Source organism: Rhinoderma darwinii, chromosome 5 (genome assembly GCF_050947455.1).
Source record: "Rhinoderma darwinii isolate aRhiDar2 chromosome 5, aRhiDar2.hap1, whole genome shotgun sequence".
Lineage (NCBI taxonomy): Eukaryota > Metazoa > Chordata > Amphibia > Anura > Rhinodermatidae > Rhinoderma > Rhinoderma darwinii.
In genome coordinates this window covers 338756841-338776142 of record NC_134691.1, presented here as the reverse complement: position 1 = coordinate 338776142, position 19302 = coordinate 338756841, and the positions used below count along the sequence as shown (strand labels likewise).

Here is a 19302-nt window from a genome sequence, read left to right as displayed (position 1 = left end):
TCGCCGAGCAGGTTAAATAATGTAATAACTTTATAGTTGGGGTCGTTACGGACGCGGCGATAACAAATATGTGTAATTTTTTCACTTTTTTTTTCATAATAAAGCATTTTGTAAGGGGAAAAAGTGGGTTTTTCATTTTATTTTCTTTGGGGGTTTTATTTATTTATTTAACTTTATTAAACTTTTTTATTAGTCCCACTAGGAAACTTTACTGTGCTTTTATAATACACTGCAATACTTCTGTATTGCATCGTATTATTGGCTGTCAATGTAAAACTGACAGGCACCTGCTCGGCTATGCCTCTGGCATGTCACTAACGGGTTAAGAGCGAGAGACGATCTATGTAACTGCTCTCCACTCTGGTCAAGAGATGACGATCCTGATCAGAGGACCCCCCCCCCCCTCTATTAACTCACAAGTTAGAACTCCCTAGTAAGGTGTATAAAAATAAGTTTTCTAAACTAGACAACCCCTTTAAATTAAGCAACTTTGCACATAGTCTTGATACAAAATCTACTGTTTTGAGTACACAGTTCCTATCCAGATCTAGGAGTCTCCATGGTTACAGACTACAAACAAACCCTGTGTGTAGTCTGATCCTGCATTCATATGTTATTTCACTTCCCTCTGCCCTCTTCTTCTACTATCTGAAAGTTATCAAGAAGAGGAGTGCCATGTAATGCAGGTCTTTTCTCTGAGCGTGATCCGGTCTCTTCCTCCCAGCAATACCAGCTGATCGGGAGGGGTCCCAGCAGTGGGATCCTCGGCAATCAGTTCACCTTCAGGGTAGCTGTAAAGAGCAAAGGGGCTGTCGAAATTGGAGATCCACTTTTACTGGAGTCCTACTTAAAGTATAAAAAATGGTATAAAACAAATAGTAATATTTTCAAATCCCATCCACTACAATGGAAATAACTGCAACTACAATGGAAATGACCGTAGTGGGCATGCCGCATAAAGACTGTACCCATGGCCGCACCTCTTCAAACATTGTGTTGACAAAGTATTTCATCAAAGCGTTGAACCAACTTCATTTATGTTTTGTGTAATCCTAGAGGCTGACAGGAGAACACGACGCTCTCAAGAAAGAACATGAGGAACTGAAAAAGAAGTTTGATGCCTCAAAAGCCAGAAACAAGTCCTTGTCCAATGACCTGAAGACCCTGAAGATGCAGATGGTGACGCTGCTAGAGAAGGGAAAACATGACGATGAGCTGATTGATGCCTTACTGGTAACATCTCATTGATAGTTGTGACATTAGGACTGTGTTATTTACTTATTTACATGATTTCCAGCGGGACCCTCCTTACCACTGCACCACATGACTAAGAACTTCTTGTAGGGATGTAGCAGCATTTATTGTAACAGTGTCTGTCAGTGTTTCTAAACCAATTTAAGCTACATTGTAAATCATAGATGGTGTGAACACCCATTGCGGTTCCTCTGCTATTACTTACAGCATCAATCTCACCCCAATCATTTTCTTGGTACAGGACCCAAAATATAAGATGGAGTGGTTCCCTTTCAAAGGGACAAAGAGGTTAGCTAGCAGAGGGAGTTTATTGATACTGGAGGACTTAAAAATCGTTTATTCTACTCAATGGATGGTATGAGCACCCATTGCGGTTCCCCTGTCATGGCTCCCAGCCTTAGGATCAGCACGATTATCTTCTACACAACCGTTATACCGTTCATTCTTCTTCATTTTCAACGTATTGTATATGACAAATCTATTCCTGTCAAATAAATATGTGTTACATAAAATTGGGTTACCATATTTTCTGGACAATAAGATGCACCCAAGTTTAGACAAACAAAGACAAGTGGGTAATGCCCCTTCCTTGGTGGTCGAGGATAGAAGTGAGGGTTTTTTGGTGCCTTAGGGTAATGTTCCTTCCTTAGTGGTGCAGTGTAGAAGAAAGGTTTATATTTTATTTCCTTCTAGTCTAAGGTAATGTCCCCTTCCTTGGTGGTATAGGGTAGATGAGGTGTTAATATTTAATTCCCTGGTGGTCTAGGGTAAAAGACAGGTTAATACCTGGTAGTCTGGTTGTTTACTCACCTCCCCAGGCTTCAGCGATGTGTCCTGCTACATTTATCTTTTCCACATCTATCTATCTATCTATCTCTAGATCTATCTATCTATAGATCTATCTATCTAATATCTGTCTATATAAAAGAGTATCCGGCACACCAATATATAAAAAAAGGTATTTTTTTTAATTTTGTTTCTAATGCCAGTGGCAGAGTGCGACGTTTCGGTCTATGTATCATGAGCGCCATGATACAGCGGCCAGCCGCTATCAGCACCACTAGCGCTCGTCAATTCAGTTGCCCAGCACGGCTCAGTGCCTGATGAAGGTCACCTAGACCGAAACGTCGCACTCTGCCACTGGCATTAGAAACAAAATAAAAAAAATACCTTTTTTTCTATATTGGTGTGCCGGATACTCTTTTATATTTATGTTTGGGTTGGGCCCCTATCCGTGCAAAACCTCACCCTTCCACGTATCTGGTGCTATCTGAACCTTTACACTAATATCTGTCTCTATCTATCTATCTATCTATCTATCTATCTATCATACAGATCAGTGCCAGGCAGGGACAGAGGGGACTGTGAATAGCTGCACGGGTCTGTGCTTGGTCGGGCAGATCGCTTTATAAGTGTAATGCCTGTTCATTAAGGTGATGATCGGAAGGGGGGGGGGTCTTTTGCTTTCGGGCCCCCCTGACTGTAATCTGAGACAGAAACTTTTCAGCAAAATTCCTTCTTGCTATAAAGTGTGTCTTATTATTCCTAATAAGTCATTCATACATCACGTCCACAACATGGAGAACACGCTGCCTTTTTTCCCATTGTACATATAATAGTGCGCTGCAGACGTGTTATAATAAGCGTGTCCTTCCAGAGTCAGCAGAAGAACCTGCAGGAGATATTAAACCGTCTGAGTCAGCAGGACCAAAAGCAGAAAGATTCCCAGCAAACGCTGAACCTGCAGCTGAACAGTGACAACCAGAAACAGAACTCCCTGGTCACCCGGCTGCAGCAGACAGTGGCGGAGAGAGAGGCGAAGGTCAAAGAGCTGGAGGAGGAGGTCCGACAGCTGACGCTACAGGTGACAGTCCTGCTCATTGTCCGTCAGTCATCACTGTATATAACATAGCTGCTCGGCTAATGGACTGTTGGGTCTATTATGCATTTACCGATGTGCAAAAATAAATATGGAGACAACGCCTAAAGGGGTTGTACAAGATTCTAAAAAAAAAAAAAGGATATTATTTCCAGAAACAGCGCCACTCTTGTCCATGGGCTGTTTCAGGTACTGCAGCTATTTATTTGAATGGGGCTGTGCTACCAACAACCTCCATCAATGACAATATGGTCAGGAGTTGTTGTTAGAGACGACGCCTTTAAGCTCCACTAGAAGTGGAAATAACTTGACCGAGGCTTTATCTTACTTTGGACATATGAAAAGTGTAGGGAGCAGGAAAGAGGGCACCGTTCATATACAAAGTTATTTACAAGCCTGATTACCCAAACTTAATCAGAAAATTCTGGAGAAACTCTTCATGCGGCAGCCGGGGGTCAAAATTGACATGACGGCTTTTAAAGAGCCCCTAACACAGGGAAAAAGCAAATGAGATGCCCATGAAGTATGAGCTGAGATTTTCTATATGTAACAAGATGCACTGATTGATGTTGAACTTACTGATTTTTATTGACAGAGCCCCCCTGAGAAGCAAGAAGCTAGAAGTAAAAGTGTTGACACCAAAAAGGCAGAAGGAATGAGATCTGAGAGATGGGGGCCTGTGCGGTCACTGTCAGACAGCGTCGATTCCCTCAGCTCGGCAAGGTAACATATAGCTCCCCAGTGTATGATCACTGTTTTTTACTTTTCTTCTCATTTTTGTGTGTGTGTCTTCAATATACAAGTCTCTACCACATCTGCCAGGAATCTGTGTGGAAGTATAAAGAATCGTGTAACTATCTATCTATCTTTCTCATATCTATCTCATACATATCTATCTCATATCAATCTATCTCATATCTATCTCAAGCACGCGAACCGCAGGCCGCTTGCGGCCCCTGGGGCTGTCATCTGCGGCCTGCGGGACACAAAGCCGCTACAGGCTCTGCTCCGGGACTCTGTGGAATTCCCTGACATCGCTGTCCATATATGGACAGTGTTGTCAGGGTCTTCCCCATAGCGGAGTCCCGGGCAGAGCGCTAGTATAGGCTCTGCTCCGGAACTCTGTGGAATCCCCTGACATCGCTGTCCACATATGGACAGCAATGTCTGGGGCTTCCCCAGAGCCAGAGTCCCGTGTAAAACGCTAGTATAGGCTCTGCTCCGGGACTCTGTGTAATTCCCTGATATCGCTGTCCATATATGGACAGTGTTGTCAGGTTCTTCCCCAGAGCCAGAGTCCCGTGTAAAACGCTAGTATAGGCTCTGCTCCGGGACTCTGGGGAAGCCTCTGACATCGCTGTCCATACATCGACAGTCATGTCAGGGGCTTCAGAGCAGGAGTCCCAGTGCTGTCAGGAGCACAGCTGAGCCTACTAGCGCTCTGCCCGGGACTCCAGCTCTGGGGTTGCCCCTGACATCCCTGTCCATTTATGGACAGTGATGTCTGGAGCAGAGCTGTAATCCCAGGCAGAGTGCTAGAAGTGTCTCTGCTCCGGGACCCCAGCTCTGGGCAAGCCCCTGACATCACTGTCCATATATGGACACTTATGTCAGTGGCTTCCCCAGAGTTCAGTCGCAGAGCCTATACTAGTGCTCTGCTCTGGGACACCGGCTCCGAGGTTGCCCCTGATATCACATTTCGGTCCAGGAGGATCCCCTGACGTCACTGTGTATGGACAGTGACGTCAGGGGATCCGACAGCAGGGGAATTCCTAGCCAAAGCGTCGGCAATGCTCTGGCTGGGGATTCCACTCCTAGAGGGAGCCCCAATGGAGCTATCTACTTGGGGTGTGTGTGGCAGCATCTGCAGAGGTTACTGTGGCAGCATCCACAGAGGGCACTGTGACAGCATCCGCAGAGGGCAATGTGGCAGCATCTACGGAGGGCACTGTGGCATTATCTAGGGGTGTGTTGCATTATCTGCAGAGGGCACTGTGGCACTATCTACAGAGGGCACTGTGGCATTATCTACCGAGGGCACTGTGGCATTATCTACAGAGGGCACTGTGGCATTATCTACAGAGGACACTGTGGCATTATCTACAGAGGACACTGTGGCAGCATTTACAGAGGGCACTGTGGCATTATCTACAGAGGACACTGTGGCATTATCTACAGAGGACACTGTGGCAGCATCTACAGAGGACACTGTGGCATTATCTACAGAGGGCACTGTGGCATTATCTACAGAGGACACTGGCATTATCTACAGAGGGCACTGTGTCAGCATCTACAGAGGGCGCTGTGGCAGCATCTACAGAGGACACTGTGGCATCATCTACAGAGGGCACTGTGGCATTATCTACAGAGGGCACTGTGGCATTATCTACAGAGGGCACTGTGTCAGCATCTACAGAGGGCGCTGTGGCATTATCTACAGAGGACACTGTGGCATTATCTACAGAGGACACTGTGGCAGCATCTACAGAGGGCACTGTGGCATTATCTACAGAGGGCACTGTGGCATTATCTACAGAGGACACTGTGGCATTATCTACAGAGGACACTGTGACAGCATCTACAGAGGACACTGTGGCAGCATCTACAGAGGACACTGTGGCATTATCTACAAAGGGCACTGTGGCAGCATCTACAGAGGACACTGCGGCATTATCTACAGAGGGCACTGTGGCATTATCTACAGAGGACACTGTGGCAGCATCTACAGAGGGCACTGTGGCAGCATCTACAGAGGGCACTGTGGCAGCATCTACAGAGGGCACTGTGGCATTATCTACAGAGGGTACTGTGGCATTATCTACAGAGGGCACTGTGGCATTATCTACAGAGGACACTGTGGCATTATCTAAAAAGGGGCTGCCCAATCTTGACATGTGTGTCTGCCAAACACTGCTAACTGAGCCTCCGGACTGCATTCAGTGACACTTAAACTGGAAAACTGGATTGTTGAAATAAACACGTGGAGAAATATCTCAATCTATCTATCTATCTATCTATCTATCTATCTATCTCATATCTATCTATCTATCTATCTCATATCTATCTATCTATCTATCTATCTATCTATCTCATATCTATCTATCTATCTATCTATCTATCTATCTATCTATCTATCTATCTATCTATCTATCTATCTATCTCATATCTATCTATCTATCTATCTATCTATCTATCTATCTATCTCATATCTATCTATCTATCTATCTATCTATCTATCTCATATCTATCTATCTATCTATCTATCTATCTCATATCTATCTATCTATCTATCTATCATCTATCTATCTATCTATCTATCTATCTATCTATCTATCTCATATCTATCTATCTATCTATCTATCTATCTATCTATCTATCTCATATCTATCTATCTATCTATCATCTATCTATCTATCTATCTATCTATCTATCTATCTATCTATCTCATATCTATCTATCTATCTATCTATCTATCTATCTCATATCTATCTATCTCATATCTAAATATCTATCTATCTATCTATCTATCTATCTATCTATCTATCTATCTATCTATCTATCTATCTATCTATCTATCTATCTATCTATCTATCTCATATCTATCTATCTATCTCATATCTATCTATCTATCTATCTATCTATCTATCTATCTATCTATCTATCTATCTATCTCATATCTATCTATCTCATATCTATCTATCTCATATCTATCTATCTATCTATCTCATATCTATCTATCTATCAATTCAATTCAATTCAATTCAATTCAAAGAAGCTTTATTGGCAGGACCAAATACATATTAGCATTGCCAAAGCAAGTAAGAAGTAAGGGAATGAGGGATAGGGACTGAGGGCTTGGGGATAGGGACACATCTAGGGTCGGGGTTATACAAGTCCATGGCATATCATGTCTCTCTCAGTTTATGGCATGCAGTGACATATTGTGCCGCTGTGCCCACTGTGGTTTCCTCTTCACCCAGCAGGATGTAGAGTTTCTCTTCCTCTTCCATGGAGCTGAAGTCCGGTAAGAGGTCAGAGAGTTTCCTGAAGTGAGTGTCCCTCACTGCTGAGTATTTGGAGCAGTGTAGCAGGAAGTGGGCCTCATCCTCCATGGCCTCCTGGTCGCACTGTTGGCACAGTCGGCTCTCCTTGGGCTTGTAGGTCTGTCTGTGGCGCCCGGATTCGATGAGCAGGTTGTGGGCGCTCAGTCTGTAGCGGCTCAGGATCTGTCTGTCTCTGGGGTTTGGCAGTTTCTCCAGATATGGCGCCAGTTTATATTCCCGCTGTAGACTCCGGTATATTGTCAGTTTCTGGGATGTCTTTATGTCGTTCCTCCAGTCACTGATATACTCCTCTTGGCCTTTGTTTATTGTCTCCTTGATTTCGGCTTTTGTGAGGCCGCGCTGAGTGACATTTTCTTCAGGCCGGGTCAGGGTGAGATGTTCTGCGGGGCCTGGTTTACCTGGGACCCCTTGGTGTAGCAGGGCTTTATGGTGATAGGAACTTTGCCTGCTGCTGTGTAGATGGGCCCAGAATGATAGCGCCCTCTTCTGGATTGTGAGGTGTAGTGGGAATCTGCCTAGTTCTGCCCGACAGGCCCTATTTGAGGTGCTCCGATGGACTTGGAGAAGGTGTTTGCAGAATTCTAGGTGGAAGATTTCTGTTGGGCTGGAATCCCACCTTGACCAGTCTGGGTATGTGTCCGGACCCCAGACTTCACTGGCATACAGGAGGATTGGGGAGATGATGGAGTCAAAGATTTTCAGCCAGACCGTCACTGGTGGTTTGAGATGATAGAGTTTTCTTCTGGTGGCATAGAAGGTTTTGCATGCCTTGTCTTTCAGTATCTCTATGGCTTGTTTAAAGCTTCCTGATTGGTTGATTTCTAGGCCCAGGTAAGTGTACCTGTCGGTCGCTGTGATTGTGGCGTTATTTAGTGTGAAGGTCGGGTGCCTGGGGGATTTTGAGTTTCTCTTCTGGAACACCATGATGTTGGTTTTCTTGGCATTGATGGGTAGTGCCCACGTGGAGCTGAATTTTTCTAGGATTTGCAGGTTGTCTTGGAGACCTTTCTCGGTTGGTGATAGTAACAGAAGGTCATCTGCATACAGCAGGAATTTCACTTGGGTGTCATGGAGGGCGAGACCTGGTGCTGAGGAGGATTCCAGAGCTGTGGCCAGTTCATTGATGTAGATGTTGAAGAGCGTTGGACTGAGGCTGCAGCCTTGTCTGACTCCTCGGCTCTGCTGGAAATCAGCCGTTCTTCTCCCGTTCACCTTCACGCTGCATCTGTTCTCTGTGTAGGAGCTTCTGATGACGTCATCTATCTATCACTATCACTATCTATCTATCTCATATCTATCTATCTATCTATCTATCTATCTATCTATCTATCTATCTATCTATCTATCTATCTATATCTATCTATCTATATCTATCTCATATCTATCTATCTATCTCATATCTATCTATCTATCTATCTATCTATCTATCTATCTGTCTGTCTATCTATCTATCTATCTATCTATCTATCTATCTATCTATCTATCTATCTATCTATCTATCTGTCTGTCTATCTATCTATCTATCTATCTATCTATCTATCTATCTATCTATCTCCTATCTATCTATCTATCTATCTATCTATCTATCTATCTATCTATCTATCTATCTATCTATCTATCTCATATCTATCTATCTCATATCTATCTATCTCATATCTATCTATCTCATATCTATCTATCTCATATCTATCTATCTATCTATCTATCTATCTATCTATCTATCTATCTATCTATCTATCTATCTATCTCATATCTATCTATCTATCTATCTCATATCTATCTATCTATCTATCTATCTCATATCTATCTATCTATCTATCTATCTATCTATCTATCTATCCCATATCTATCTATCTATCTATCTATCTATCTATCTATCTCATATCTATCTATCTATCTCATATCTATCTATCGCCTATCTATCTCATATCTATCTATCTATCTATCTATCTCATATCTATCTATCTATCTATCTATCTCATATCTATCTATCTATCTCATATCTATCTATCTATCTCATATCTATCTATCTATCTATCTATCTATCTATCTCATATCTATCTCATATCTATCTATCTATCTATCTATCTATCTCTATCTATCTATCTATCTATCTATCTATCTATCTATCTATCTATCTATCTATCTATCTATCTATCTATCTATCTATCTCTATCTATCTATCTATCTATCTATCTATCTATCTATCTATCTATCTATCTATCTCTATCTATCTATCTATCTATCTATCTATCTATCTATCTATCTATCCATCTATCTATCTCATATCTATCTATCTATCTATCTCATATCTATCTATCTATCTATCTATCTATCTCATATCTATCTATCTATCTATCTATCTCATATCTATCTATCTCATATCTATCTATCTCATATCTATCTATCTATCTATCTATCTATCTATCTATCTATCTATCTATCTATCTATCTATCTCTCTCTCTATCTATCTCATATCTATCTCATATCTATCTCATATCTATCTATCTATCTCATATCTATCTATCTATCTCATATCTATCTATCTATCTATCTATCTATCTATCTATCTATCTATCTATCTCATATCTATCTATCTATCTATCTCATATCTATCTATCTATCTATCTCATATCTATCTATCTATCTATCTATCTATCTATCTATCTATCTATCTATCTATCTATCTATCTATCTATCTATCTATCTATCTATCTATCATCCTGCAGATGTCACTGTTACTACTTAGTGGCTCAGCCAGAGACTAAAGCAAATCCTCATTGACAGACATTAAAAAAAAACAATAAAAAATATTTCAGTGCAAAGTCAATATAACGTATTAATAAAAATGCTGTTCTGTAATTTCTGGAATGTTTTGCTGTCATATATAAGTGTGTTCTGTAGATATAAATAATCATAATCTATATGTGATGTTATTTATAGCTCTTCTCATTTTATCTTCCAAACCAGGACGGCATCAAAACTGGGACATGAACTAGTAGAGACAGCGGCAGCCTCCTGTGCGGTTATCAGCGCTGGATCCTCACCTCGCAGGTATAGAAGGGCCCGGGCATTGAGTTCAACTCATTGCATCACACGTAAAGATCCTGAAATAATATAAAAATGGCAATGCTGGTACACCCATGATACCATGCCAGGCATTACTAGTACACCCATGATACCATGCCAGGCATTACTAGTACACCCATGATACCATGCCAGGCATTACTAGTACACCCATGATACCATGCCAGGCATTACTAGTACACCCATGATACCATGCCAGGCATTACTAGTACACCCATGATACCATGCCAGGCATTACTAGTACACCCATGATACCATGCCAGGCATTACTAGTACACCCATGATACCATGCCAGGCATTACTAGTACACCTTATGATACCATGTCAGGCATTACTAGTGCAAACTTGTTGACATGCCAGGTATGCTAGGCTTTACTAGTACATTCATGTTGACATGTAAGGCATTATTAGTACACCGATGATGACATGTTTGCCATTACTAGTACATCGATGATGACATGTAAGACATTAATAGTACATCCTTGTTGACATACAAGGCATTATTAATACACTTATGATGACATGGAAGACATTACTAGTGCACCGATATTACATGACCGGCATTACCAGTGAAATTATGTTGACATGTAAGGCAACGCTAATACACCAATATTTAAATACGAGACATTACTAGTCTATGCTGACATGCCATACCTTACTAGTACACCCATGCTGACATCTAAGGGATTAATAGTAAACCAAAGGTGACATGCCAGGCATTACTAGTACACCCATGATACCATGCCAGGCATTACTAGTACACCCATGATACCATGCCAGGCATTACTAGTACACCTTATGATACCATGTCAGGCATTACTAGTGCAAACTTGTTGACATACAAGACATTACTAGTGCACCAATGTTGACATTCCAGGTATGCTAGGCATTACTAGTACAACCATGATGATAAGACAGGATTTAACCAAACTATTGGTCTCTGGTGTGACAGCTCGGAGCTGCGGGTTTGGCAGACACAGGCTGTAGAGTTCAGAGCGCTATGCCAGGCCGCCGAGGTGGAGAGAGATCGCCTGACGGAGTTTGTGTCCGTCCTGCAGAAGAGGGTGGAGGGAAGCAACACAAAGGTCCTGGAGGCGGAGAAGAGGCTTCAGGAGGAGAGGAAACGCTCGGTCTTCCTGGAACAGCAGCTGGAGAAAGTAAAAATGGAGGCAGGCAAAAACGGAACTACTCAAAAGATGTCTGCTCGCGGTAAAGCCGGTACGTTCACTACATCGGGTATATCCCATAATACCTGTGGGGCCGGGTTATAATATGTGAACTTGGTGGGGGAACTCAGACCCCATAGTTTAATAAAGCCCCTCACTAATTCACAGCCGATTCACAACCTCGCGTCTTCCTGATGCCCCCTGCTGGTTCAGGGTCTTTTACATAACATGCTGTTCCTCGCCTCTCTCCAAACGTTTATATTAAAACCACAGATAGCCTGCAGTGAATGGAATGTGTCTCCCCCTAACGCCATGTTTTTTTCTCCGCAGCTCAGTCTCTCAGCAACTCCAGACACTACGTGAATTTCATTGACACCAGCGAGCTCTTGTCTAACGTCCCACTGGAGACACAGATAGAGGAACTCCGCACAAAGTAAGGCGGCCCCCTGCTCCGTCACTGCCCTATATAACACTGCACCCAGGTCTGCGTTTTATTTATCACACCTGCCCTCCTACCCTGCAGCCACAATGACCCTGCTGCAGCCACTCATAAAACAGATTGTGCAGCACGAATAGATCTGTGAGGACGTCCAATAATTAAAGGGAATGTGTTGCCAGAAAAACATGTTTTTTTTTTAAAAATTAAACATTTAGTGTGTGGGTGATTAAAGATTGTTCAAATTTTTTTTATTTTTTTCACGAGTCAGGAAATAGTCAGGAAATATTATAAATTAATTCTAATTTATAATACTACCCATTTTTGGTCACTAGATGGAGCTATTCCCAAAATTGCAGCATTGCAACAATGGGTTAAAAGCCCTCGCTCTAGTGAGCTCTCAGCATCCCCCCCTCCTTTATCCTGGCTAGTGCCGGGATAAACGAGGGGTTTGAACGGTGTAACCTCCTACGCTGTGTGTCGCCATTTTCTGAGCTAACACACAGTGTAGTAGGTTTACATACAGTAGTAAACACACACAAACACGAACATACATTGAAATCTCTTACCTGCTCCTGCCGCCGCGGCTCCCTCCGGCCCGTCCGCTCCGTTTGCTGCCGCTGGTCCAAGTGCACAAATCCGGAAGCCGCGACCGGAAGTAGTAATATTACTGTCCGGCCGCGACTTCCGGTCCACAGGAAAATGGCGCCGGACGGCGCCAATTTCGAATTGGACTGTGTGGGAGCGGCGCATGCGCAGTTCCCACACAGACGCCGTACACTGAAGTCAATGGGACGGGAGCCGTTCGCAGTCCCTATGGGACTGTGGCTGCCGTATTCCATGTCTGTATGTGTCGTTAATCGACACAGACAGAAATGGAACAAAAAATGGCAGCCCCCATAGGGAAGAAAAAGTGTAAAAATAAGAAAAAGTAAAACACAAACACACAAATGAATATAAACGTTTTTAATAAAGCACTAACATCTTTAACATATAAAAAAATAATTTGTGATGACACTGTTCCTTTAAGACTTTCTATTGAGCCCGCACACCACTCCAAGGAGAGACGATCAGAATCGAAGCGGCACAATGTTCACCCAAGCACTTCTGCCGCTTCGTTTTAGCGATCGGTGGGGTCTCAGTGCTCGGACCCCCACCGATCAAAACTTCTGACATGTCACTATGACATGTAAATAGTTTTTAAATGTTTAGTTACGCTTTAAAGGGGTTGTCTTCTCTGGATAACCCTTTTCCATATGACCCCTTTCCGCACAACCCTTATTCAAACTGAGGACCCGCTGGTGGTCAGCAGATTGATGACGGTACGGCAGCTGAAACCCCACCGATCAGCTGTTCTCTGCAGCCTCTGCAGGAGAAATGTGGTATTACATGCTGCTCTTTTAATTGAATAATACACGGCTATGCTGATTCCTTCCTTTTAGCAGATTTCCACTCTGACTAATAGATAGGGGTCCCTCTATAGCATCCATATGTCCTAATGGGACAACCCCTTTAAGCCCCTCTTTTAGTAGCATTTTCCTCTATTTTAATAGGGGTTGTCCCATGAAGACAACCCCTTCTATATTCCCTGTAAGGCATATGGACGTTATAGAGAGGGTGTCTCTTGCTTGGCACCCCCCCTCCCCTTCTATAAACTTGAAGAGAGAGCCGGTCTGGGCTCCTATTCTGGCAGACTCGAGCTGTCCCTCTATTAGAAGGACGGGCCTTCATCTGAATAGCTGCCACGTAATGCTACGTTTCCCCTGCTGCGGCCGTGGCTTTCATGAGACGATGGGTTGATTGCCAGAGAAGCCGCATACTTAAACGGGTCGTCTCTGTATTCCAGACTCGCCATTCAGGTCGATGAAAATGAGGCTTTAAAAACAGCTGTAAAGAGCGCGCTGAAGACCAAAGAGGACGACCTGCGGCTCTACCACGACATGATCACCCAGGTGAAGCAGATCTTCCTCCAGGCCCTGCGGCAGCACAAGCAGGAACGCAGCGCCCTCTAGGGTCCCGGAAGGTGACGTCCTGAACTTGTCGGGTTCCCTGAAATGTATCCAAGGAACTTTTATGCCGAACCTAACAAGTCATCCCACTGTATATGTATATAAATAAGCACTTTACATATAGACTCGACACCGGAGGCATGTGTACTGGACATCATACTGGTCACCTGACCTCTAGTATGGCCGAACTGGAAAGACTGGAGCTGTCAAGTTTTAGATCTCAGCAGCCCCATTACTCTTAAGAGGTTCTGCAGTTTTTATGACCCTTAAGCCGATCATTGAGGAGCAGGTAGACCCCGCTCCTTCTGATCAACAGGACTACTCACAGTTCAGGGACTATACAACAATAAGTCACTATCTTTACTGCATTGTCCCCACATGTGTTTGGAGCGGGGCCCCGGCTAAGATTGGCCCTGTCCTGGTGTCCATTGAAGATGACAAACGAGAACCTTAGAAAGACTCCCTTCCCCCTCCTCGGAAAACGGGGGAGGGAACGGGAAGTAAAGGAGTATTGGGCACTTCATGGAAGAGGTTGTGCTTTTTGCTGAGCCTTCCCGACCCTGTACCCCGCTGACATGTGTATGGCAACATTACGCGGCATACAATCGTAGTAGCCACCGTCGTCTTATGTAGTTTGTTTTATATAGCAGGCAACAAATTCAGGAAAAAATGTCAGATTCGTACACATTATATAGCCGGACTGACGAATCCGCTGAAACCTACAGTAACGTATCGGAGAAGTGCATAAAGGGCAATTCCCTAATATACTTCTATTATCAGAGTCTCTTCCTTCACAAGCAGCAGAGATCTAATAATGGAGAAGAGGGGAAGAAATCTAATTTCCCTATGAGCAGACAGAACACAGGCTGCCATAAACAGCACCTACATCCCGCTAGTGCCGGCAATAGACCGGCTCTCCTCTGCCCTCCAGCTTTATTATCACATCTCTCCTGAACAGAAGTTTACTAGGGAATCTTTATTTTTGCATTTCCCTAATTTAGTAGTGTCATTAGTGACCCACAGATATCAAGTCCCGAAAATGCATCATGTGATTTAGTGGCTGCCAATACTATATATAACCCTGTCAGATGGCAATTATACGCTACATGGCCAAAAGTATGTGGACCCCTGACTATCACACCTATAGGAGTTGCTGGATGTCCCATTCTAAACCATAGGTGTTAATATGGAGTTGGCCATTTTTGCACTTATAACAGACTCCACTCTTCTGGGAAGACTTTCTCCAAGAGTTGGAAGCTACAATTGTGTAAAATGCCTTTGTATGCTATAGCATTAACCCTTCATTGGAAATAAGGGGCGAAACTCTGAAAGACAGCCCCTCCTCCGCCAAATGTTACAGTGGTCACTATGCATTCTGTTAGGTAACCTTCTCATGGCATCCACAAAACCCAGATTCCTCCATCAGACTGTCAGATAGTGAGCTGTGATTCATCACTCCAGAGGACACGCTGCTCCAGAGTCCAGGGTCAGCGTTCTTTACACCACTCCAGCCGCCACTTGGTATTGTTCATGGTGATCTTACGGTTGTCTGCAGCGACAATACAGGTGACCAAGCAGATCTAGCAGATAATAGTAACACAGATGACCGGGGCCGATCTAACAGATAATAATAACACTTACAGGTGACCGGGGCAGATCTAGCAGATAATAATAATACTTACAGGTGACCGGGGCAGACCAACTACATAATAATAACACTTAACAGGTGACTGGGGCAGATCTAGCAGATATTAACACTTACAGGTGACTGGGGCAGATCTGACAGATAATAACACTTACAGGTGACAGGGGCAGAACTAGCAGATAATAATAACACTTACAGGTGACCGGGGCAGAACTAGCAGATAATAATAATGACATTTACATGTGACTGGGGTACATCTAGCAGATAATAATAACACTTACAGGTGACTGGGTCAGACCTAGCAGATAATAATAACACTTACATGTGACTAGAGCAGATCTAGCAGATAATAATAACACTTACAGGTGACCGGGGCAGGTCTAGCAGATAATAATAACACTTACAGGTGACTGGGTCAGATCTAGCAGATAATAATAACACTTACAGGTGACTAGAGCAGATCTAGCAGATAATAACACTTACAGGTGACTAGGGCAGATCTTGCAGCTAATAATAACACAGGTGACTAGGGCAGATCTAGCAGATAATAACAATTACAGGTGACTGGGGCATATCTAGCGGATAATAATAACACTTACATGTGACCGGGCAGATCTAGCAGATAATAATAACACTTACAGGTGAGCGGGCAGATCAAGCAGATAATAATAACACTTACAGGTGACCGGGCAGATCTAGCAGATAATAATAACACTTACAGGTGACCGGGCAGATCTAGCAGATAATAATAACACAGATGTCTGGGCAAATTCTGGCAGATCAGAAATTTCATGAACTGACTTGTGGTAAAGGTGTCGTATAAAGTCACTGAGCTCTTCCATAAGACCCTTTCTACCAGAAATATTTGTCTATGGAGAGGACATGGCTGTGTGCTTGATTTTCTACATCTATTTGCATTAAGTGTGGCTGAAACACCTGATACCAATAATAAGGAGGGGTTCACATACTTTTGGTCATATACTATATGTGGATTTTAGACAGAACATTTCTTCCGCACTGCCAAAGCTTCTTCTCCGCATTGTTTAGAAGAGAATTGATGTGAATAATTCAAATCTTATTATTTTTAAAATAAAGTCAAAACATACGGAAAAACTGCTTCAAATAATTGTATTTAAAAAAATAAATTGGTCTCGCTGTCATGAAATACATTGTGTTTATAATTAAGTAAAATACTGCAGTCATCATAAAATGTCATATTTATGTCCCCCCAGTACAGACCAGTGATGACCAGTCTTATAATGGAAAGTTAAATCCCAGGATGCATCATTTTCAGCTGCCCTGTAGCTATTTCCTACCACGGGCGGAGCTTAGGTGTCACATGACTGTGGTGTGCGCCTGACAACTAATCCCTATCTAGGTAAAGAAAATAACACAAGAAAGCGGAGTCTGATCAATGTATTCTAGCGTGGGAAGATAGTTGTCAAGGAGAAAATAGCCAAACAATGCATTTTCTGGCATCTGGATTTTGGTTTTCACCCTTTACCACGAATCCAACTACTGTTCTTTGGAGATTCCTTGAAGGATAGGCCCAAATTAATATATCAGGACCCCCCCCAAGAAGGAATCTATCTCTGGGCGAGTCAGTGAAAAAGCTATAGAGCAGTGGTCCGCAGCCTATGGCTTTCCGGCTGTCATGAATCTACTGCTCCCAGCATGCACTGGTGTTCTGCGGCTGTCAGGTCACCCATGCTGTAGACCACTTGTATAAATGCTGCAGAGGTTCCAGTCTGTTGAGCCCTTCCCCCACAGCGCTGGGTGTTATTATAGGGTCACAGAATACTATAACACTGTATCGGGGAGTTGCTACTTGGGCGATTCCCTAATATTTTTTGACTGTAGATCAGACACTGAGTGTGAAAACCCTGAGTCTGAAGATAATCCTTCTGGCTAGGAACATTGCCTTACTCAAGGAGAGAGGGGGCCGCACTGAAACTAATATAGACTGGAAACTGATCTCTGCTCTATAATAAGCCCGATGTGAGCTAGAAGAGGTGTATGATTACTGACCCACAGCCTCACCAATAGACCTGCACCTGCTGTCTAGAGAGCTAACGGGGCTGCTACTCACTCCTCAGGGAGGAAAGTCACCTTTCATGTGTACAGCACAGAGTATATATATATATATATATATATATATATATATATATATATATATATATATATATATACACAGTACTGTACAAAAGTTTTAGGCAATTGTAGAAAATTACTGCAAAATAGAGGTGTTAATAGTTTTGGTTTTTTTTTATCAACCAAATACAAAGTGAACGAACAGAAGAGAAATCTATATCCAATCAATATTTGGTGTGACCGCCCTTTGCCTTCATACTGCATCACTTCCTCTAGTTACACTTGCACACAGTTTTTGCAGGAACTCGTCAGAGAGGTTTTTCCGAACATCTTGGAGAACTAACTACAGATCTTCTGTGGATGTCGTTTTCTAAAATCCTTCTGTCTCTTCATGTAATCCCAGACAGACTCCATGATGTTGAGATCAGGGCTCTGTGGGGGCCAAATCATCACTTCCAGGGCTCCTTGTTCTTCTTTACACTGTAGATAGTTCTTAACCCCTTCCCGCAAAATGACGGGTCTGGTACGTCGGCATAACAAGCAGCTTCCCGCAATCCGATGTACCAGACCCGTCCTGTAGAGGAAGCGGGCACAGGAGCTGTACATGTGTACTACAATGGTCGTGTGCTTGGCCCCATAGGAATGAATGGGGCCGCAATTCTCCCGTGTGCATGGGGCCTAAGCCCCACCATGGGCCCAAGCAGCAGTTTATTGTCACATATGGGGTATTGCTGTGCTCAGAAGAGATTGCTTGACAAATTTTAGGTGCTTTTACTCCTTTATTTTTTGTGCAAATGGAAAATCTGAGCTAAAACTACATTTTATTAGAAAAACATGTAGCTTTTCAATTTCATGGCCTAATTCCACTAAATTCGGCAAATAGACTGCAAAATGCACCCTATGCCCCTAGATAAATTCCTTCAGCGGTGTAGTTCCCCTAATGGGGTCAGTTGTGGGGGTTTTCCCACTGTTTTGGTCCCACAGGGGCTTTGTAAATGTGACATGGCATCCGAAAACCATAGCAGAAAAACTTGAGCTCCAAAAGCCAAATGGCGCTCCTTCCCTTCTGGGCCCTGTCGTGTCTCCAAACAGCAGTTTATTACCACATATGGGGTATTTCCGTAATCTGGAAAAATTGCTTTTCAAACATTGTGGTGTTTTTTGTCCTTTATGTCTTGTAAAGATTTAAAATTTCTAAGTTTTTTCTAGATTTTTATTTTCACAGCCTCGTTCCACTAAATTCAGCAAAAAACCTGTGGTGTCAAAATGCTCTCTATAACCCTAGATAAACTCCTTGAGGGGTGTAGTTTGCCAAATGGTGTCTTTTTGGATGTGTTTCCACTGTTTTGGCACCACAAGACCTCTTCACACCTGACATGGTGCCTAAAATATATTCTAATAAAAAGAAGGCCCCTATATCCCCTAGGTGCTCCTTTGCTTCTGAGGCCGGTGTTTCGGTCCATTACCGCACTAGGGCCACATGTGTGATATTTCTGAAAACGGCAGAATCGAGGCAATAAATATTGAGTTTCGTTTCTCTGGTAAAACCTTCCGTGTTATAGAAATTTTTTTTTATTAGAAATGAATTTCTGCAAAAAAAATTAAATTTGTAAATTTCACCCCTACTTTGCTTTAATTCTGGCGAAACGCCTAAAGAGTTAAGAAACTTT

General features: G+C 42.9%; 1 protein-coding gene across 4 annotated transcripts in view; it reads left to right on the top strand.

Moving 5' to 3' along the window:
* Window positions 1-16905, top strand: part of CCDC13 (coiled-coil domain containing 13) — a 34275-nt gene extending 17370 nt beyond the window's left edge. For 2 of the 4 annotated variants that reach the window (XM_075827810.1, XM_075827813.1), the window contains exons 9-15: window positions 1057-1233; window positions 2912-3118; window positions 3729-3856; window positions 10169-10252; window positions 11238-11503; window positions 11782-11884; window positions 13734-14404. In XM_075827810.1, coding sequence (XP_075683925.1) covers window positions 1057-1233; window positions 2912-3118; window positions 3729-3856; window positions 10169-10252; window positions 11238-11503; window positions 11782-11884; window positions 13734-13899 — 1131 coding nt within the window. In that variant the 3' untranslated portion in view covers window positions 13900-14404. Of the gene's footprint in view, window positions 1-1056; window positions 1234-2911; window positions 3119-3728; window positions 3857-10168; window positions 10253-11237; window positions 11504-11781; window positions 11885-13733; window positions 14405-16773 lie in introns of those variants that run through there. The other 2 variants (XM_075827812.1, XM_075827811.1) reach the window with 2 other exon arrangements.
* Window positions 16906-19302: the final 2397 nt, after the last annotated feature.